At 39.7% G+C, this 22902-nt stretch overlaps 1 protein-coding gene across 3 annotated transcripts in view; it reads left to right on the top strand.

Moving 5' to 3' along the window:
• Positions 1-22902, top strand: part of TMTC2 (transmembrane O-mannosyltransferase targeting cadherins 2) — a 375568-nt gene that overhangs the window by 293234 nt on the left and 59432 nt on the right. For all 3 annotated transcript variants that reach the window (XM_065559918.1, XM_042850889.2, XM_042850888.2), the window contains one exon: positions 20256-20337. In XM_065559918.1, coding sequence (XP_065415990.1) covers positions 20256-20337 — 82 coding nt within the window. The remainder of the gene's footprint in view (positions 1-20255; positions 20338-22902) is intronic.

The following is a 22902-nucleotide window of genomic DNA, read 5'->3' on the forward strand; positions in this document are numbered from 1 at the left end:
GAGAAAGAAGTGACAACAACAATTAAAGTGAATTCAACATCTATTTTCAAATGTTACTAAAAGCTGTCAATTAAAAGGTTTAATAACGCCAGTACAGATTGGAGCTTTCAGTTTGCAATGGAATAATAGTTGAGCTCTGATCATTATCCCACTGTCTGTCAGTTTCAAGCTGTGGAACTATAATTTTCCAGTCTAATTCCCAATTCCAGTTAAAATTTCTCACATACTGACATACACATGCACTTTTGGGATATATCTATTTAATATTAAACTCCAAGTGGAATACATCACAGGATTTCCCAGTTCACCTTCCTCTTCTGGCCCACTTCATTATTTGCACCTGAGGAGTATATTTGAAAGCTTGCATGATGAGGGTTTTTTTTTTTTTCTCATTCTCTTTTTTTTTCTTGAAGAAATATTTTTATGAGACTCAGAAGTTCTATTTTACTAGAACATGTGGAAGGGGAAGGAAGGGTTTTCTCAGTTAGAATCCAGATCTCTATTTTTTCTACCCCACACCTCTCTTTCTGTATTTAATTTTACATATATTCTTAATTGCTGATTAGATGGAATATACAATCTGTTATGGGATGTCTTGTCATTTCCATGGAAAAAAAAATTCTACATCTTTTTTTTAACATCTTAATTATTTCCAAATTATGAGAACTGGCTACAAGAAATTTTAGATTTGTCCTTTAGTCCTGACATAATTTTATTATATAATTTTGGGTTTCTGAATTGATAACATACACCTAATTTGGAGGGAGAATGGAAAAGGGTGAAAAAGTCCACACAAATTTGTATTAGAGTTTAACTGTTTACACTTCTTGAAGGAATTTAAACACAAGATGCATATGAAGCAACCAGTGCCTTCAGGTTCAGGAAAGAATATATATCAATATCAGAATTGAAAAGAATCTCTATACAACTCTGAGTATTGGACACCACATCATGATGTTAAACCATAGGCCAGTGAAATACAATACCCCTCCTTTCCCCACACACGCACTCTTTCATGTTTGTCTATTTTCATCAAAAATGATTAATATTGCCCTAAAATTATCTTTTCTTTTATTATTGCCATGTCTTCTCTATATATTCATTGCTGTACATATGACAGCAATGTGCATTAACAGAAAAATAAGACAGAAGACACAAAAGGAGCATTTTTTGTTTTTTGTTTTTTACCCTTCCAGAATGTAATTAACATAGTGCTTCAGAACACAACACTATTTAGATGATGATGTGGTAGTGGATATGAAATGCATATATGTGGTTGTGGTTTGTTGTTGTTTTTAATTATTCAAGTTTGGTCACTGACATTTCAATATTGGGAAAAAGAACAGGAGTACTTGTGGCACCTTAGAGTACCTGTTCTTTTTGCGGATACAGACTAACACGGCTGCTACTCTGAAACCTTTCAATATTGGGAATGATTTATGACCAATACATGGGAAAGGAGAAGAATATATTTTATTGGATTTTCTACAGTCATCAATTTTTTCAGGAGAGCTGAATGGAGCAGGAAATTAACAGTGGGATATGAAACCTTTGACCTCCAGGTTGTTGGTTCAGCCTTGGTCAGTTTTACAGCACAATGGTTGTTCCATGGCGTCTGTGAAAGGAGTTTCAAGCAGAGGTATCTTCATCACAAAGGCTTCTTTCATGACTCGCACTAACTGGCATTCTTAATCGAAGTCTCTACAGATTCCACTGGGATTGGATGGAGATGGAAACTGGAATAATCTCTCATCTCATCCCTCCAAGACAGGGTTAGAGTCACATTGTGATTCATTCTTAATTTGAACTTTGCTATTTAAGTCTATTGAATAGAAATGGACACTGCGCAGATGATTGAAAAAAGGCGGGAAGTTATTATAGTGCCTTGGGTGATTCTCTCAAATGTTAAGGAGAGACATTTTGGGGGGTCTCTCCTTTTATGTCACACCAGTCGTAGTTTGTTTAAAGTCAAACTTTTTGCAACTTCTTTTTTTGAGCTACAGTAAAACAAATGTTGAAACAAGCTTCTATTAAAAATTCTACTTGGCTGTTAGCTTATTTTCCAAGGAAGAGATGGGGCAGTGAGTGGGAGGAGATGAAGAATGAAAATGATAACTGAGCTAGAAAACTTTCCTTGGCCGGGGAGCTAAAAAAAAAAAAAATGCTCAGCCAAGCTTCTAGGTCTCAGCCAAAGGCAATTGTACAACATAAACCTAGTTGTAAAATCAAAACTGTAAAGTTCACAAATTCAATAATGTTTTATTTCCTGACTTAAATAGCCCAATTTTAACCCCGACTTTTCTGCCTCCTTAAGTCTGTTGCCAGTATTAACACCTACTAATCGCACTCATTTATTCCACCAGTGCCAAACCTGGCTATTGAACCAGCTTCTTGTACCTTCTGGATTCATCTTCCTCTTGTGAACAACTGTTATGATTGTGGGGAGGATGTAACCTATGCCCAGTCTGTTAAGACTTGCCAAATTGCTGCTAATTGCTGTAGGCTGTGATTTCCCAATTTGCAGTAGGAGCAATTTATAGTTTTATAAATGTCTGAGTATAAATCAAGTAGTGTGCTAGAGTACTGAGTTACTAAATGCATTTATATTGTCTGGACTTGGCTCTAACATATCAAATGCAACTAATGAAATATGAATGCAGAGAGCATGTTCTTAACCTATGATTTCTTTTATGATTTCCTGATACTTTTTATTTCTTCAAAAATTAGTCCTATAAGACACCTTAAAATAAAGCCACTTTATTGCTCTATCCAATATACCTGTTTAGCTGTGAAAAGTTAATAAAATCCTACTTTCTCTTCTTGACCACTTGGGACAATGACCTCTGTGTCTTGTTCCTTTTCTCGGTCCACTGAAACAAGTTTCTAATTATCATAGTTGCCTTCAACGATGTAGGATACAGTGTTATGAATCAAACTCAAATCTCAAGTGCAGTAGAAATTAAAAGCTGACATCAGATCTTGCTGAAAAGAGATTTTTAAACAGAATTTGTTCCTTTCTGAGTGGTTTGCCCTGCTGAAACACAGGATGGTATACCCTGTTTTTACAACTGTAAAAAAAAAAAAGGGTAAATCAGAATTCATCCTGTACTGTAAAACTTAAAATTATGGTAACAGTGTGGTGAATGAATGATATTAATTCATTTAATTTTAAGTTGATTTTTGCAGCTTCAGAGCTACATGCAGTTAATATTACTCCTGTTTTGAAGGGCTGTTTGCATAGCAGGACTTTAAACCTTCATTTTACAAGCAATACAATGAACAATGGAAGGCAGAAAGTCTAATCTAAGCTTTAAAATTTTTCTTGTGCTAGCTAATTTGCTTGGTTTTGTATATGCTTAGTATGAGGTTATTTGGAAGGTGCTAACCCATTCCATTTATAGACTTCCACCTGTTTCTGCAAAAGAGCAGAAAATACCAGCTTCAGTTTGAAGCACAACATAAAATCTAATTATTTACACACATCCCCCAAAATGAATATTGTTGCAAACCTTTGTACATTTTAATGTGTTATACACTAGTATTTTGTTTACATATTTTGATATTACTGTTTCTTTAGAAAAAGTTCAAATTGTGTTTTTTGTTTGAGAACTCTTTGATATAGGAGTGATTATTTTTGTGTGTGGGTCTTGTGAGTGTTTATAATGCTTAGTACAATGGGTCCCAATCTCTGATTGGGCCTTAGACACCCCTGAAATAATAAATCTTTTCTAAGCCTACCCAAATAGTGCATGTGTGTGTCCATGCGTGCAATAAAGTGATATGGCTTAAACCTTTTTAAAAAACAACTATTAATGAAGCAGACAACTGTCTTACATTCATAGAAGTGTTAAATATGTGGCATTCCTGGGCAAAATGACTCTTAGTAAAGCTTACTGTCAAAGTATCTACAAGGATATGTCTGTGGAACTCAGAAGACGCAGTCTGTGTTGTAATAAAAGCTGGACATTTAAAGTTACACTTGTAGACCTCAAAAACATTTTACTTATTGATCTTTTCAATACATTTCATGTAAGTCTATTTGTTCATATGTGACAATACATCTGAGGTCTAATTCTCATTTGTACTACAGCAACTTCATTCTCTCTAAGGGTAGGTCTACACTACCCGCCAGATTGGCGGGCAGCGATCGATCCAGCGGGGGTTGATTTGTCACGTCTAGTCTAGACGCAATAAATCGACCCCCGAGCACTCTCCTGTCGACTCCTGCACTCCAGCTCAGCGAGAGGCGCAGGCAGAGTCGACGGGGGAGCGGCAGCAGTCAACTCACCACGGTGAAGACACCATGGTAAGTCGATCTAAGTAGGTCGACTTCAGCTATGTTATTCACGTAACTGAAGTTGCGTAACTTAGATCGACACCCCCCCCAGTGCAGACCAGGTCTTAGCGTGCAAAGATGCCTTAAAGTGGGAGCAATTTGTATTTTAGAGGGTTTAAATACAGTTTACTTCCACTCTGAGGCCCCTATGCACTGATAGAGTAGTGTAAAGACGCTTAAGTGTAAATGAGGCTCAGACCCCTCATTTGTTTTTATAGCTGGTTGTTAAAGCTTTAACAACATGTGCTCATTCACTGCATAGATAGATACAACACCATATGTTTTTTGGATGCCATTATATTCGCTCAATAGTTATGTTCTAAGTTGAAATTCACTCAGTACAAAACCTATGTACCACAAAGCGCTCAATTCCACTCCCTTTGAGGTAGATGGTAAAGCTCTCATTGGCTTAATTGGGAGAAGAGGTAGGCCAACACTGAGCTCTTTGGGAAATCCTACACTAAAATTATAAGCTCCCTGTGCTGTTCTATTGTGTAAATATTTGTAATGTCTTTATACCTTTTCTGGGATATGGGAAATTCCAAGATGAAACAGGTAGTGTTCCTGTACATGCAGAAAAAGTGACAAAACTTGAAATGCTTGAATATTGTGCTCCAAACGAATGGTGTAATGAATTTGGATCTTCTTACCAAGTATCAACAGTCACAACTATTTGGCTACTCATACAACAGATAATGCTGTATGCTCATATCTAAAAATTATGCTCACTAGGGTACATTTTTGCAGAATGTATATAAGAACAGCTAAATTTAGTGGTTAAAAAGCATGATTAGTAGCTCAGCTAGTAGGATAACTAGAAAGCAGCCTGTTGGCTGGTGTTTAAGTTCCTAGTTTTATTTTATTTATTCTTTTCTCAAGAACAGAATTTAGCCATTTGGGTCAGCAATACCTGAATGTTATGCATTTTTTTAAGCTCTCTTAAGGCCTTGCATGCTAAGTTAGATAAATTGTTTGAGAAACATACTGGTGAAAGCAACATCCTAGCTGACCTCATCAGTCAACTGGGAAAACATGGGGTAACAGCCAAAGCACCTGAGCTCTTGCCTTACTTAGGTAATTTATTTCTTCTTCACAAGGAAAAACATAATTCTTATGAAAGGCTTTCAAATTGCAGAACTCCATTTATAAAATGTAATGGAGTCTCTTTGTCTAAAAATGACAGGCCCAGGTGCAGCCTTGAGCATGTACTCTAATTTGCTTTGCATTGTGTGAACAAAATTTTCAAAGGGAGAAAGTGTCAGCACACATGCTAAGGAAACATAAGCAAGGCCATTTTTGCGTTAGTCTAAGTTCAGTAGGCATTCAGCCTAAACTTTTTTGCCTACTGAAGGCTGTCAATTGGCATCTGCTTATACTGGATAGGCAATGGTGTTGGATGCACTAGTCTCTTTCTAGAAACCTTACTTAGGTGTCATAGATGGAACCAGATTGAAGGTTTCAATTCTATATACCCCAAGTGGATTTCTGCTCACATCAAAATGCCCACAGTTTGTAATAATGCAAATAGTGGTTAGTTTGCTTAAGAAACAGCCCAATAATATAAAATTAGGCAAGATGTAGTTTAGGAATTATATGTTTCGGTGTATCTCTTTGGGGAAACATGCAGTATTGGTTTGCCTTTTACTTGGCAAATTTATTTGGCTCCACATAGTGCTATTAATCTCTTATTTTTACCAGCTTCAAAATTGAACCATAAATATTGGGGGGAAATAATTTGCTTCATAAAGTTTCTGTATTTCAGTTCTCAGCCAAGTAAATTCAGTAACAATCATACTAGGTGATTCCATACAATCCAGAATGTTTGATATGATTAAATAAGTCACACACATATGATAGTTAAGGACTCTTTTAAGGGCTGGTCCCCACTTAGTCCGGACTTCGGACTAAGGTACGCAAATTCAGCTACGTTAATAACGTAGCTGAATTCGAAGTACCTTAGTCCGGACTTACCGCGGTCCAGACGCGGCCGGAAGTCTCCCCCCGTCGACGCCGCGTACTCCTCTCGGCGAGCTGGAGTACCGGCGCCGACTGTGAGCACTTCCGGGATCGATCCGGGATCGATTTATCGCGTCTTAACCAGACGCGATAAACCGATCCCAGAACATCGATGGCGTGCCGCCGGACCAGCCGGTAAGTGAAGACTAGGCCAGAATTAAACTCCAAGAAACAAAATGATTTATAAGCCTCTATCCTGTCTTAGAGTAAAAATTAAAGTTAAACCTGATCCTTCACATTTTAAACGTATCCCCAATAGGTGGCCAAAATCTTCCCTAGGGTGTTTGCTGCCAGTGTTGCACAACTGACTAGTCAGAAAATTGGAGTTCAAATTGTCAATGCGCACTATTCCTCAAATTGGATATAAAAAGCCTATTGGGTATCAAACAGCAACAAAGGATCTGACTAAGGGCAGGTCTACACTATGGGGTTAAGTCGACCTAAGTTACGCAACTCCAGCTACGTGAATAACATAGCTGGAGTCGACATAGCTTAGGTAGACTTATTGCGGTGTCTACACCGCGCTGGGTAGATGGGAGAGCGATCTGCAGTTGATCACTAGCCCCACTGAATCAATCCCTAGTGGATCGATTGCTGCAGCATCGATCCACAGTAAATGTAAACATGCTCTAAGAATCTGTTGTTGCCAAAGTTCCCTTCCTTACCACATTATATATAAGCAATATTAATGAATAATTAGTGCATACCCTGAATGACAGAACAAAATAAATTTAAATAGATATGAGCATGGAAATATGAGGGAGGGAGAAAAGAAAAGGATGGGACAAAAGGAAAGAAAATGTATAACGGATCAACTGAGTTTGATCCATTACTATTAATGATTTGATCAGCCCAGCATGTTCCAATGGTTTGAAAAGAAGCGTAGGAGCCAGGATCTCTGAAGTTCTGTTTGGCAGCTCTGACAGCAATGTCCTTTCTGGCTGTAGAGGTACTGTGCTTTGCCCATCTCCTTTTTCCTCTGTGTAAAATAACGGTAACATTTGCATATTGGTACCAAGCAGGAATAGTGAAGATTAATCACTGAGTTACTGTTCTTTAAAAAAAGTTTTGAAGTTGAAATGCTGAAATATATTCAAGTTATATACATATATATTAAAGTTGAATGTAATTTTCTGGAGTAGTTTATGGCATTTTATATAGTGATTAGCTGAAAACAGCATAATATAACTATAGTAGGTGTCATAACTATAAAGGGAAGGCCAACAGCCCTCCTGTGTACAATACTATAAAATCCCTCCTGGCGAGAGACTCCAAAATCCTTTTCCCTGTAAAGGGTTAAGAAGCTCAGGTAACCTGGCTGACACTTGACCCAAAGGACCAATAAGGGGACAAGATACTTTCAAATCTTGGTGGGGGGAAGGCTTTTGTTTGTGCTTTTTGTTTTGGGGGAGTTCGCTCTTGGGACTAAGAGGGACCAGACATCAATCCAGGCTTTCTAAATCTTTCTGAACAAGTCTCTCATATTTCAAACTTGTAAGTAAACAGCCAGGCAAGGCGTGTTAGTTTTATCTTTGTTTTCTCAACTTGTAAATGTACCTTTTACTAGGGTGTTTACTTCTGTTTGCTGTAACTTTGAACCTAAGGCTAGAGGGGGGTCCTCTGGGCTCTTTAAGTTTGATTACCCTGTAAAGTTATTTCCCATCCTGATTTTACAGAGATGATTTTTACCTTTTTCTTTAATTAAAAGCCTTATTTTTAAGAACCTGATTGATTTTTTCTTGTTTTTAGATCCAAGGGGATTGGATCTTGATCCACCAGCAGTTGGTGGGAGAAAGGAGGGGGGTGGTTAATTTCTCCTTGTTTTAAGATCCAAGGGGTTTGGATCTGTATTCACCAGGGAATTGGTGAAGAGTCTCTCAAGGCTACCCAGGGAAGGGAATTAGCACATTGGGAGTGGTGGCAGCGGACCAGATCTAAGCTGGTAGTTAAGCTTAGAAGTTTCATGCAGGCCCCCACATTTGTACCCTAAAGTTCAGAGTGGGGAAGCAGCCTTGACAGTAGGAATAACATTTCAAGGATTGTTTATTAAATGCTTTCAAACTCTAGAAATTTTTCACTTGCATGAAAAGACACACTTTCTAAATGGGCCAATTCAGTTAGATGACTGAACTGGTTAGATATTTCATTTTTGGAGGCTAAATATCTTGGCAGGTAAAATTGTTCATAGGAGGAATTTTTTAATAAAAGTTGAATTTTCCAGTTTAATTCCCATCATAGCAGAGTATTATGGATATAGGATTCCTGGTAGGTCCATATTCAATTAAATTCAATCCATCATTGACTGACATCCAAAAATGATTAACTGGTTGGCTCTTTGACTGCTGTGTAATAAAGTGCCCTTATCACCATTCAGACGTTTATTGACAAGTCTTAAAATTGAGAACAGCGGCTTATCTTCAGAGTGCAATATATATATGACATAATTTTCTATTGTATTAAACTCTTTGTGGGGTCCACTTACGATCTAGCCAAATTGAACCAAGCTTGAGACCATGCCATTATTATTAGGGATGGGTCCAAGTCAGAAAGTTTGGATCTAATTCTGAAATTTCCTAACGTTCAGAGGTGGTTTGGGCCTGGAGTTCCAATTTTGGGATCAGTTTTTATATACCAAACACGTACTACATAGTTTCTCATTCTTTTTTTCTCTCAGAATATGTCTGAATATGAAAGTCACATTGCATTACTTTATGGCCATTATCCCCCAGTTGCTTTAGGTGTGGTTTATCCAGTATACATGGATACATCTGTGTCTTAAATGACAGGATTTCCTAGCTAGAGATATTTCCATAACTGGCATCTATCAAGGTTGTATTTCCTGAGGTTGGCCACATGTCATAAAACTATATCCATGAATACACTTCTCAATTCCATTAGGACATATTTTTGACTGTACGCCAAAATTCTGTGGGACTAATTGTAAAATGAAAGGCTCTCTCATTGTAAAATAAATGTAAAAAGGTATTTAGATTATCAGTTGGTAAATGACATTGTGTCTTGCTCCTGTGAATAGGATAGTGGAAGCCATAAATTGTTCCTACTCACTCACGAAAATGTAAAGCTCATGACTGGAAACAGAGAAGGCAAACACACAATGAACTGTTTTCATGAAAGAAAGAAATATCTTTATTTTGTTAAATGGTACAAGATAGGCCCCCAGTTACCTGTTACTAGTCTACATATAGTAAATTTGACTGTAATCAGAGAAGAATGCAGGATATAGGCCAAATTCTCTTCAGTAAGAATTTATAGAATTCAATGAAAACAATATGTAAAGACAGTGAATTTACTGTCATGGAACACAGGTAGATGTTAATACTCTACTTCATCAAAAATGATAAAAAAGAGACTTGGGACTGGATGGAAAGGAAATTGCCTAATATGGGAATTAATTTCACATGCATCCATTCCACTTTCATTATATGGTCAGGATATAAGTATAGTCTATAGAATAATGATAGAGATGAATACTCAATACTTTCCGTACAGTAAATATAACTCAAAGTGTGTGAAGAAATCATTTTCTTTAAAATTTGCCTATTACTTTTTTACAGCCCTTTTGTGTCTTAATAAAAGTTAGTTATTCCTTTTTGGTAAATTCCTCTTAGACCCTAAGGAAGAGCAAAAAACTAAAACACTGAATAAATGATTTTTTTTTTAAAAACCCTCTAAAGTAAAATTGGTATGCCATACTTTTTTTCATGTACTGCACTATTTTTTATTTGTACTGATTTCATATAACATGAGCAAATGATCTGTTCCAAAGAAATGCAAATGTTGAGATGGATGAGTGGTGAAAGAAAGACCATATGAGGAATGTGTATTTTAGAGGCATGTTCAAAGTAACACCCACAAACGAAGAATAGAGGGAGTGCAGACTGAGATCATCTGGTCATGTAAATCACAGTCCTGATAACTATTACAAGAGTTACAAGGTTACAAGAGTTCAACAGATTTCAAGATTGAATGAAAAAACAGAGGCAGACCCAAGAACAAGCGGTGAGATGTCATAAAAGAGGACATGTTAGCATGTAACGAACCTTGTGGATGCCGGGAAGTGGTAGATATGGTATATCTTCACTTTATTAAGGCTTTTGATATTATCTCGCATGAGCTTCTCATAAACAAACTAGGGAAATACAATCTAGATGGAGCTACTATAAGGTGGGTGCACAAGTGGTTGGAAAACCATTCCCAGAGAGTAGTTATCAGTGGTTCACAGTCAAGCTGGAAGGGCATATCGACTGGGGTCCCACCTGGATCAATTCTGGGTACTGGTTCTGTTCAATATCTTCACCAATGATTTCGATAATGGCATAGAGAGTATAGTTTGTGGATGATACCAAGCTGGGAGGGGTTGCAAGTGCTTTGGAGGATAGGATTAAAATTCAAAATGATCTGGATAACCTGGAGAAATTGTCTGAAGAAAACAGGATGAAATTCAATAAGAACAAATGCAAAGTACTCCACTTAAGAAGGAACAATCAGTTGCACACATACAAAATGGGAAATGACTGCCTAGGAAGGAGTACTGCAGGAAGGGATCTGGGGGTCATTGTGGATCACAAGCTAAATACATGTCATCAGTGTAACACTTTTGCAAAAAAAAAAAAAAAAAAAGCAATCATTCTGGTATGTATTAGCAGGTATATTGTAAGCAAGACATGAGAAGTAATTCTTCCATTCTACTCCACACTGATTAGGCCTCAACTGGAGAATTGTGTCCAGTTCTGGGTGCCACATTTCTGAAAATATGTGGAAAAATTGGAGAAAGTCCAGAGAAGAGCAACAAAAATGATTGAAAGTTTACAAAATATGACCTAAAAGGGAGGATTGAAAAAAACTGGGTTTATTTAGTCTGGAGAAGAGAAGACTGAGAGGGGAAATAATAGTTTTCAAGTACATAAAAGGTTGTTACAAGGAAGATGGAGAAAAATTGTTCTCCTTAACCTCTGAGGATAGGGCAAAAACCAATGGGCTTAAATTGCATCAAGGACGGTTTAGGTTGGACATTAGGAAAAACTTTGTAACTGTCAGGGTTATTAAGCACTGGAATAAATTGCTCAGGGAGATTGTGGAACCTCTGTCATTGGAGATTTTTCACAGCAGGTTAGACAAACACCTGTCAGGAATAGTCTAGATAATACTTAGTCCTGCCATGAGTGCAGGGGACTGGACTAGATGATATGGCATTAAACAGAACACTTTGAAGGGAGACATACACCAGGGGCATGCCTCCCAATAATTGACAGGGGCACAAAACTCCTCTGGCCCCAGAATGTCTAGGGAGAGTGGAATCGGTCCAGGTAGGTACTTACATCACCTTCACCTCCTCAACATGGGTTTTTATCCAGAGGACTGCTGAGCACTCTCAGCTCTCATTGACTTCAATGGAAGATACAACTGCTTAGTACCTCTCTTTTTCCAGACCTTCCTGACTAAAAAGTTTACAAGAATTAAATGATAGAATTACTCACTAGGACATGTAAACATCTATCTAGTTCCATTATATTCACGTTTTTAATTGTCTTGTGCACAGGCGCCGACTTTGTCATTTCCCCGGGAGTGCTCAACCCCAGGCCCTGCCTCTACTGCACCTCTTCCCCCAAGGCCCCATTTCTGCCCTGCCTCTTCCTGCCCCCTACCCCAAGTGCGCCCCACCCCCTCCCACCAGTGCCTCCTGCCTGCCACCGAATAGCTGATCGCAGCAGGTGGGAGACACTGGGAGGGAGGGGGAGAAGCTGATCAGCGAGGCTACAAGTGGGTGCTGAGCACCCACTATTTTTTTCCTGTGGGTGCTCCAGCCCCAGAGCACCCATCCATTTTAATAAGGCAAAGAAAGTGGTTCATAGAACAGGTTTCTTTTTCTTTTTTCCCCCCCAAAAAACAGAAGCAAAAGTCTTGTCACAGACCCTGTGGCCTCACACACACTTGCCCTTTCTGTTGTTGGGAACATTATCTTTCATACAGGCATTCAGAAGCCTTCTACAATACAAAAGGAGATAGTAAAGTATTCAGGTTTCCCCTACTCTCTAGTGTTTGTTGTAGTCACTTTTTTCTACTCAAAAAGTTTATTTTAATTGTATAGTCCTTCTGAAAAAAGTGATTCGTAAAGAGGAATCAAGAGGATTGGTCATAGGGAATGACAGTCAGTTTTGCTTGATGCATAGATTTCATTTTCCACTGTGCCACCAAACTCTCACCAGCATAAGGCTATGCAAAATAGGGACTTTTGCTGTTTCACTTATTAAAGCCTTGTACAATTTCAACTATGGTGGAACTTTGGGGGTGTAATTTTTGGACTGTCTGTATGTTAAAACTCATCCCCCTAACTATTGCTGTGCTGCATGCTTCCAAAATAATGTGCAGTACGATTCTGTAACTCTCATAGTGCAAATACGTATCTTTGAGGAGGAAAGAGGAGATTCTTAATGTTTTTTAATGGACACCTGTTTATTAAATGAATGAGGTTGAGGGAGCCACATAACGGGTAGCGAGCAGTGCATATAAATTTGTGCAAGTGCATTATTCAGAACTGCATTAACCTCTCCCAATCTTAGTAGTAGTTTAGGATTTTAAGGTTTCTAGAAGCTTGAAGTACATCAGCTGGCTCAACATGAGCTTTACAAATTCTACCAGCAGAGTGAGGAGAAATTGCTGTTGCTGGCTTGTTCCATTATTTCTGGGTGGGACAGGGGAGAGTTATTTTCTTTGTCCTAAGTACTTGAGTGTTCTAGTCCAGGAAATACATGCCAGTTTATTTGAATAGATGTCAACTTTCTTTAAATTACTAACTTTCCTCCAGTCACTCCCTCAGTCAAAGTAACTTCAAAGTATTTTATTTGAAGGCCCAATTGAGCACTATGTCTGACAATATTTGTAGAATGAGGCCAATAATCTGACAGAAATGACAGTTGGGATAAACACTACAACTATCATTTTCAAAAATGGGTACCTAGAATTAGGCTCCTGAATCCATATTTAGGTACTTTTAAATGGCTTGCTTGCTGATCACCCAGCTACTCCCATTAAGTCCATGGGAACTGTTGCGGCTGAGACATTTTTGAAAGCCAGGTCACCTAGTAGAATTTGTGCTTACTAGATTCATGTTTTTCATGGGATGCTTGAGTGATAGCAGTGGACATTCTCCCATCTTCTATTTATGCTTGAGCAACATGAGTAAGGAGCCCTTACACTTGGAAGAGTCTCACTGAACTGAATGGGTATTTTTCCTGAATTAGGGACCTCTGGATAAGGCCCAGACAAATATAGTGTGGCTAGGAGCAGTACAAGCTTTTTTTAAACTGACTTTCTTATGTGCTTTCACCCCACCTCTGGCTGAATCCCCTCCAGAAGTCAGATGACAATACAATTTTTATGATGATTGAATCCTTGTTCCCTCACTGACATGCCAATTAGTATCAGTTATTGTGTGTGTGTGTGTGAGAGAGAGAGAAGTTGGCACTTCTCCATTAGAATGTGGGCTAAGACTATCTACTCATTTCTCACAAGCAAAGAAGAAGCTGTCATATGGCACACTTCTGTTTGCTACTGAGTTGGACTGCATATGAACTGGTGACCTGTAGTTGAAAGGCATGTTTTATCCCATTAGTCATCCTCAGAGCCACTGAGTCTTCCCATTAAGAACTTATAAATAATCATTTTATCTTGGACATAGAACTCTGTTCTGCAGTTATAAAGCTGTATTTTCATTTTGTGAGGTTTCCAAGGCATGTGTGTGTATACGTATACAACTGCTCACCCTCGCTGTTAAAAATTGAGAGCTTTCCAGTGGTCTTCAATGCCTTCATTTGTGTCATTGTGTGGGCCATTGCACATAAAAATGAATATGCATGAAATGTGCCAGTCCACAGCAATTTAATGTTTCAACTATTTTGATAATTAATTATGGATTTCCCTTAAAATTTAGAACCTATCTCCTTCTATCCTGTGTGCTACTTAGCACTGAATCCTTACAATAGAGTGGGGGAAAAGATAGGTGTTGTCCTCTAAACCTGATTATTTCACCATATGCATCCTCTTGTGCTTGCAAAGGAATACTTACAGTGGCTAGTAGAAAATGTTGTTGCCTGACATAAGATATAAGTTTGATAAATGCCAAAGTTTTAATAGTGATATAGCCTGATTCTGTCAAATGACTGGGGTTTATATCATCTGACACCTAAACAAAGCTTACAAAATGTGTGCTGATATATTGACATTTTAACAGTACACAAATGGCATGGAAAAGGACTCTAGGTGGAGTGTGATGCAAGTTCCTTCAGAATGTCACTTTGGAAGAGAACATTCTTAATCATTTTTTGACAAATGTGGATATATTAAAATGACGGCCAACCTGAATAAATGGTTCTGCACTGTTCATTTGCTGGCACTTCAGTTTGTCTCGGGTGATGTAATATATGACTTTTTTCCTGTTTTTGTTAATGAGCATTTTGGCCTCTCAATAACAATCATTCTATTGATGCTATGTGTATGGTCACCTATCACCATTATGTATTCTGTTTCCCTGAATGACTTAAGCTGGGTGCAGTATTACATTTGGAAAGTGCCAAACAGAATATAGTGGTAACATATTCTGGTGAACTGAATAGATGAAAGTAAATTATATTTGACAAATACTTGTGGTCTTATAGACATAGTTCTAGAAGCAGAAGATTCATATTTTATGACTACTATTTTATGTGAACTGTTCTTTTTTCGGTAGGAATAGCAACCTGAGTATGCATAAGACGGAATGCAGTCAGCTAAGACTAATTGTATTAGTCTGTTAAAAGAGCAATGATGCACGATCTGTAAATGTTAATTCTGTTGGCATTAGTGATACATGCAGTCTGTGCCTACAATTTTGGAGTCTCCAGGCTGGACTTTGTGACATGACCCTTTTTGCCAGAGTAAGGATGTTAACTGAGCATCCTGAACCAATTTGAACTTGAATAATTACTCTGTCTACCTGAATTCCCCTGGTAGTTTCAACTGGATACGCCATTCTTCTTCACTTCTTGTGCTGAACTATTGCTGCATGCTGTTTAAAGAGAATTGCTGCCTTTCTCCCACAGAGGCAGCTCCATTTCACTGGTGGAGGAAGGAATTGCTGTACGCTTGTACAATATATGTTCCTTTTGAAAAAAAATTGGGATGAAAGGTGCTTCAGCATCTAAATGTAAAAGAGCCTCATCTATCATGTGATTGCAGTGTTTAGGAGGTAGCAGTCGCTTGCATTGTGGGTAACTGGGAAGGATTAATTTTCCAAAATCTGTTCAGGGGCTTGACAAAGGGGTCTGAAGTATCAGGATTGGAAACTGAGGATAATGTTATTGGACAATAAGGGCCAAATTCTTCTCTTTCATGAGGGATACCTTATGGATCCCCTGTAGTATAAATGAGGAGGCTTCTGGCAGGGTGTCTTCTGAGAGGGGACCTTGACTTTGAAATTTGTCCCCACCATCTTCACCTGCACTTGTTAACTTTCTGGATTCACTTAAAGCCCCTTTTCTTTTCTCAGGCTGTTGAGGCGGTGTGGGCTGTGGATTTGGGGTAGTGATAATTATGAGCAATTCTTGTTATTGTTTGACTGCTACATTATGGGATAGATGCTCACAGTACAGAATGCATGCAGTACTCAATCTGATTAAAATCTGCTTCTTTACCAAGTGATTATAAGGTAGGCCGGGGTCGGCAACGTTCGGCACGTGGCTCGCCAGGGTAGTTTATTTACCTGCTGACGCAGCAGGTTCAGTTGATCGTGGCCCCCACTCGCCGCGGTTTGCCATCCCGGGCCAATGGGGGCGGCGGGAAGTGGCGCGGGCCGAGGGATGTGCTGGCCGTGGCTTCCCGCCGCCCCCATTGGCCCGGGACGGTGAACCGCAGCCAGTGGGGGCCACGATTGGCCGAACCTGCCATGTCAGCAGGTAAATAAACTGGCCCGGCCCGCTAGGGTGCTTACCCTGGTGAGCCGCGTGCCGAACGTTGCTGACCCCTGGGGTAGGCTATGTTGTATGTATCTTTAAAATGGCACTCAGGGCAATCTTGAAAATTATAGATCAGCGGCATTTAATTAAAATACGTCATTTTAATTCTGAGGCGCTCATATCTCATAATACAAACCAACTCACTGCTTGGTACTAGGAATAAACTGCAGTCATAGGCATGTTATTGCATAATACTGGCTAGTGTCTGAGACAGGATACCAAACTATTGGTACAATACAGTTTGGCTATTTTCTCCATGAGGAAAGAGTAATAAGCCGTAGATTTCCTCTGTCCCTGGGCTTGTGATAGTGCTTGGTTTTAGTGGTTTTGGAGTACTAAACAAAAGGTACTGTTGATTTTTATTAACAAAACTATGCTCTGTTAACTTGACAACTGTTTCTGTGTCTTTCTCTTGCCTTTCTCGTCAGAGCTTCGGTAGTTCATCCAGGTCCAAGACATTTTCCTTAAAAGATTGGTATCACTTTTATATGTTTATATTGACCTGCAAAGCTCTTACTTCCCATGAAATCTTTTTTTTAATATGAGTGTGAAAGAGAGTTGCACTTTAGTATCTCTGCAAATAAATGTAGAACCCAAATATAAGAGATTTTACAAAATCCTGTGTCCACAGTTCTAGGTGATGAAGTCAGTGCATGTGTTTTTAGCATATGAATGTACCTAACATTCATTTTCATACCACAGTTTAGTTTTGGAGTTCTGCTTATCCTGACTCTTGTCCAGAAAATTAGCACACAGTTTATCAAGGTCCTTTACAATATTTATTACAATGGATTTCCACCTTTTCCTTAGATCCTGAACATAGATAGTGTTGAACACATTTCTCTCTGTGCCTGGAGATCAGCAGCATAAAATAGTCAACCCCAAAACTCGTTGTAACCCTTGAATGTTGTAGCAGCTCTGCTATAGTTATGGCCTGACGGGCTTTTTGTTTAAAGCTTGATTCTTGTAAGAGCTCTAAAATTCATATGGTTATTTGGATTGCCTTGAGATTTTGTGTGTCTCGGGGGATGCAGGGTTTGGTCAGTGATCTAAGTTTGGGATCATTTAAACAAGATGTTCCTGAGATACAGCCCCTGGGGGGGAAACAGCTTTTCTTAAAGTTGATACATTCTGGCAATGTAGTTTGGCACACAGATAGAGATCAAACCAGGGCTCAGATAATCACAGCAGAGTCTCAAACACTTGAAGGTTATCCCAACAGAGAGCATGACACCAACCAGCCCTCCAGAGGAAACCAAATTAAAACGTTATTAGAAGAAGAGTTTGCTTTTCCAGTTAAGTGTTCCAGCAAGCATGTCTAAGGGATGCACTTAATGCATTACACAGGACGTGTGCAAAAAGGAGCATCCAAGAGTGTTGAGAGGCACCTAAGATTCTCAGGATCTGTAAGGTGCTGAGGGACTGTTTCAGCCATTAACTCCAAGCACCTAATGGGCACTGTGAGTTCAAATCTAATTGAGGGCAGAAATCTGAAATATTGCTCCAATCTGCTGCTGTCAGAGGAGTGTGGGTTTTTTACATTATTTTTGGGAAATGGATTTAATCCGAATATAGCAGAACATGTTTGAAACTATTTATGAAAAGAAAATAAATGATACCTGCAAACGCTGGCTGAGAGGGGAGGATGATTAGTGCTGGAAGAGTAGTTAGAAATGGGGAGAGAGGGATTTGGTGTGTAGTGAGGGAATTATGGAGAGGAGAATAAATGGGGATGGGTGGGTAGGAGAGGAGTTAGAAAGCCAGGAGGGAGAGGGGGCGTGTGGGGGAGAATAGGGGCAGAGGTGTCTGTCAGCCCTACATTGCCCTCCTGTGTGTGTGCCACAATCTGGGGACCCTCAGCCCATCTATGGAGGTCTGGCCCCTCTCATTTAAGCTGAGATCTGGGAGCCTTGTTCTTCTAAGGGGTCTGAGCATACCTCTCTTTTCCTGCTCCCCCCTGCTATGCACACAGGACCTGGGGAAGCTCCCCTCTGCATGTGCAACCGAGAACAGGCATATTGGAGCATGCACTGAGAACACACTGCAGACACTGGGGAAGGAGTTGAGAATGGGTATGCTCGTTGCATATCACAGGCTTTCCAGCACTGGGGAGAGGGGAGGAAAACACCTGCTGACATGAATGGAGCCATTCACATATTTCAGAATTATTGTTTCAGGCTCTAGTCATCTCCTTGGGGTGTTCTCATTCAGCTGAAGCATTTAAGTGTAGAAACAGCCATAGCCTACTCTCCTGCTGGAATGCTTGCACTTGTGAAATTTAATCACTTCACACTTACAGGATACCATCTAACCTTGTGCTTTCCCTTACCCTTCAGCACACCTGTAGATAAGTCTCTTATCTCCCCTCCCTACTGACAATTCCTGTGGCAAGACCCCCTTACCCCCAGGGCCTTGCTACTATAGCAAACTACACATTTTTTCAATGAAATGATGCAGACTATCTCCTCAAGGTGCACACTCTCCTATCACAACCACAGCTCTGTGATGCTCCTCAAACTAATCCCCATCTCCGAATACACCTGTACCAACCTGCTTCCACCATTCAAACCATTCAGTACAGCTATACTCTCACACTAAATCCAGCTGTAGTGCATGCAGATAATTGTGGCTATTGCCATCTCCAGGGAGGCAAAAAGAAGATTATTGGGTATGTACCCTAATTTTGTTTTTCCTGGTTTTCTGAAGTTTCAGTGTTGTGGAACTCTATGTTCTGGAAGGGCACAAGCTGTCATCAGAGTAGAGAGTTTATTTTACCTGTATATTTGACTCTGCTGTGACCACTGCTGGAATACTGTGTCCAGTTCTGGTGTCCACAATTCAAGAAGGATGTTGATTAAATTAGACAGGGTTCAGAGAAGAGCCACAAGAATGATTTAAAGGATTAGAAAACATGTCTTAGAGAGACAGACTAAAGGAGCTCAGGCTATTTAGTTTAATGAAAAATAGGTTATGGGTGACTTGATTACAGCCTATAACAGGGATCGGCAACCTTTGGCATGCGGCTCACCAGGGTAAGCATCCTGGCGGGCCCGGACGGTTTGTTTACCTGCCACGTCCCCAGGTTTGGCCGATCGCGGTTCCCACTGGCCGCGTTTTGCCGCTCCAGGCCAATGGGGGCTGCAGGAAGCGGCGCGGGCTGAGGGATGTGCTGGCCGCTGCTTCCCGATTCCCCCATTGGCCTGGAGTGGTGAACCGCGACCAGTGGGAGCCGCAATCGGCCGAACCTGCGGATACGTCAGGTAAACAAACCGGCCCAGCCTGCCAGGGTGCTTACCCTGGTGGACCGTGTGCCAAAGGTTGCCGATCCCTGGCCTATAAGTACTTACGTTGGGAACAAATATTCGATAATGGGCTATTCAGTCTAGTAGACAAAGGTACAACACAATCCAATGGCTGGAAGTTGCAGATTGACAAATTCAGACTGGAAATGAAGACTACATTTTTTAAAGCAAGAGTAATTGACCATTAAAACAATTTTCCAGGGGTTATGGTGGATTCTCCATGAATGACCATTTTTAAAGTCTTTAAGGTGCCACCGGACTCCTTGTAATCTTTAAATTAAGATTGGATTTTTTTTTTCAAAAATACCCGCTCTAGGATTTTTTCAGAGAAATTCTATGGCCTGTGTTATACAAATTAGATGATCACAGTGGGCCCTTCTGGCCTTGGAATCTATTAATGAGTGAACTTTAAATTTGTTCATGACGTTTTTTCCGATTTAGTTCCTATTTACTTAGGTTGAATCTGGCAATAATAGTAACTGTGCTGCTCTAGTGCCTGGAATTTGGAAAGTGTGGGAGCATATGGAGAGTCCAGGGTGACTCAGTGTTAAGATGATCCATTTTTTCTCTCTCTCTCTTTTTTTTTTTAAGGGCCGCAAGAGTGAGGCAGAAAAGTACTTCTTGAAGGCTATTCAGCTGGATCCTACCAAAGGCAATGGTTACATGCATTATGGTGAGTTTCTGATACATAGGTTTCCTTGCATTTTCCAGGTTTGCTGTTAATCTCTCTGAGTGATTAAAGATTTAAAAACTGCTACTGGCAAAATACCTCCGTTCAAGCAAAATAAACTAACCTACCATGTAGAACTTCATCTCCATGTCAATTTGTTAATCACAGCAAAGAGGGGGGGGCGGTATTTTCAGATTTTTGCATAATTTTCCTTCTGGGAGGGAAATTTCCAAATTAGTGTCTCTCTGCTGGGAAAGGAGGAAGGTGAATATCACTATATGTAAAAAGGTTTCATAGACATGTTTGTTATTGTTAACAGCATGGACCTAGCTCTGCTTGCTGCCTCTGGGTGGGCAACTAAAGATTGGCTTAAGTGTGTACCAGGGCAGAACAGCTAAGATTCTGTTTCCTCGTAAGTAGTTATAGGCTGTACATCTGCCTTCCCCCTAGCTTCCTTGTGGCTTGAAACAGACAAGTATTTTAAAAGGCTTTGACAGGTTTGGCTTTACCTTTTTAATACTAAGCCAATCATGTGCTTAAGTGATGCAAAGCACATAGTTAACTTGAGGGTGATGGTATCATTATATCTTTAGATAGATTGTTTTTTCTAGATTTACAAAAAAATATTTCCAGATGTGATTGGTCCCAAGGAACCAAAAATATTTAACTTTATGAGCTGCCTCTTATTCTAGTTTAAAACTGATAATAGAAAAGTCCGAAAATATGAGTTATGTAATCCCCGTTGGAAAATATAGGGAGGGGGAATAAATGTAATCTTAGTTGGGGAGCATGATGGGGAACCACAGCCATACAGTACATATATTTTTATATATTGTTTTCATTTCCTCTTCTGGCTCCACTGGGTTTAAGCAAAACAACCACAGGGATGGTGCACAAAAATGGTAATAATAAAAATAGAAGGTATAGTTAACCAGCCATAACTTTATTTGTTTGTGTACTTCACTGTGTGGTTTCTAAATCTCAGTTGGTGACATTTTATATTTGATTGGTTCAAATGTAGTGTGTAATTTTGTATTTTGAATCCCATGTTTAATTCCTGGATGTTTTTGGAATGCATTCCATTAGTCTGCAATAATGAGGCAGCTGTTGCATTGTATATTGTAGCAGTTAATATGGTAGCCCACACTTTTAGAGTGTCCTTAACCTACCTCCCAAATACATTTGTGCCCATGCAGATTAATTTGTATATGCCTGTCTGGTTTGTGCCCACAAATTCAGATGTGGTGATCACAGAAATCTGTGGTTGCAAAGTCAAGGGCAGCTGTCAAAAATCTGGCCACGCAATCAACTTGATTCTGTATGTTTCACTGCAGTTCCAGGCTTCTGTTTCTCATGACTTTGTGATATTTTCCATGTTTTCCCACTTTATTCATTGATTTAGTGTCCCTGCTACACTTGCACAGTTAAAATGCATAGGATTTCTGAAGGCCCTGTTATCCAAAAGTTGTGTGAGGTTACTTCAGGGATTGGCAACCTTTGGCACGCGGCCCTCCAGGGTAAGCCCCCTGGCGGGCCGGGACAGTTTGTTTACCTGCTGTGTCCGCAGGTTCAGCCTATCGCGGCTCCCACTGGCTGCGGTTCACCGCTCCAGGCCAATGAGGACTGAGGGAAGAGGCGGAGGCCTAGGGATGTGCTGGCCGCTGCTTGCCAAAGGTTGCCAATCCCTGGGTTACTTTGTTCTTCCACAGATTAATGATGCATTGATTTCTGGATTGCTATGTTACAATGCTGAAATTATAAATCCTGGTGTATTAAATTTCATAATTTAAGGCGATCCATTGACAAGGTCTTTTGTTTTTACAGCAAAATAAAAAAGAAAGCATAGTTACTTACGGCAGTTAAAGGACAAATCATGTCCTCCATCTCTGCAAGTGTGAGGACACCTTGCAGTGGAAATGTAATTTTGCTGTGAAAACGAGGGGAGGGGAGGGAGGTTCAGAATTTGGAGAGCACTAGGAATATTTTTGGTTTGAGTGGGACTGATTTCATGCAGAGGAACTTGAGGGTCCACTGCTACAAAGCATGGGGTCTCCATAGTGAGCTTTATTGATTATGAATCAAATTTTTCTCTTGGAAATACCAGCATAAATCTTGAATTACTTATTGACTCCAATAGCATTAATGCATATTTACATCAAAGTAACCAAGAACAGATGATGGCCCTATGTCAAAGTTCTGTCCCTGCAGGCACTAAACTCACTATCAAACATGGAAAAGATTCTCTGGGCTATTCTTTTCTTTGCTTGTTCCAAAGTCTTGATCAGGAATCTGGAAGTATATGTCCAGGGACAATGCAATTATTAATCATGAACCTCTAGGGGACACTTACTCTGTGTGCTTTTGTCTCTACACATCATGAATTTGGTTTAGCAACTTGTCATAGGTACACTTCATATCCCATAAGTCAAATGCTAAATCATAGGGAAATATATCTATACTCCTCATGTAAGCCTTAAACATGAAGACACTCTGGAAAAAAAGAATAAAAGAGTTGGCACCATCCCTAGAAAATGCACACCTTACTGAGAAGCCAAATTGGAAGGGTGG

This window comes from Chrysemys picta, chromosome 1 (genome assembly GCF_011386835.1).
Source record: "Chrysemys picta bellii isolate R12L10 chromosome 1, ASM1138683v2, whole genome shotgun sequence".
Taxonomy (NCBI): Eukaryota; Metazoa; Chordata; order Testudines; family Emydidae; genus Chrysemys; species Chrysemys picta.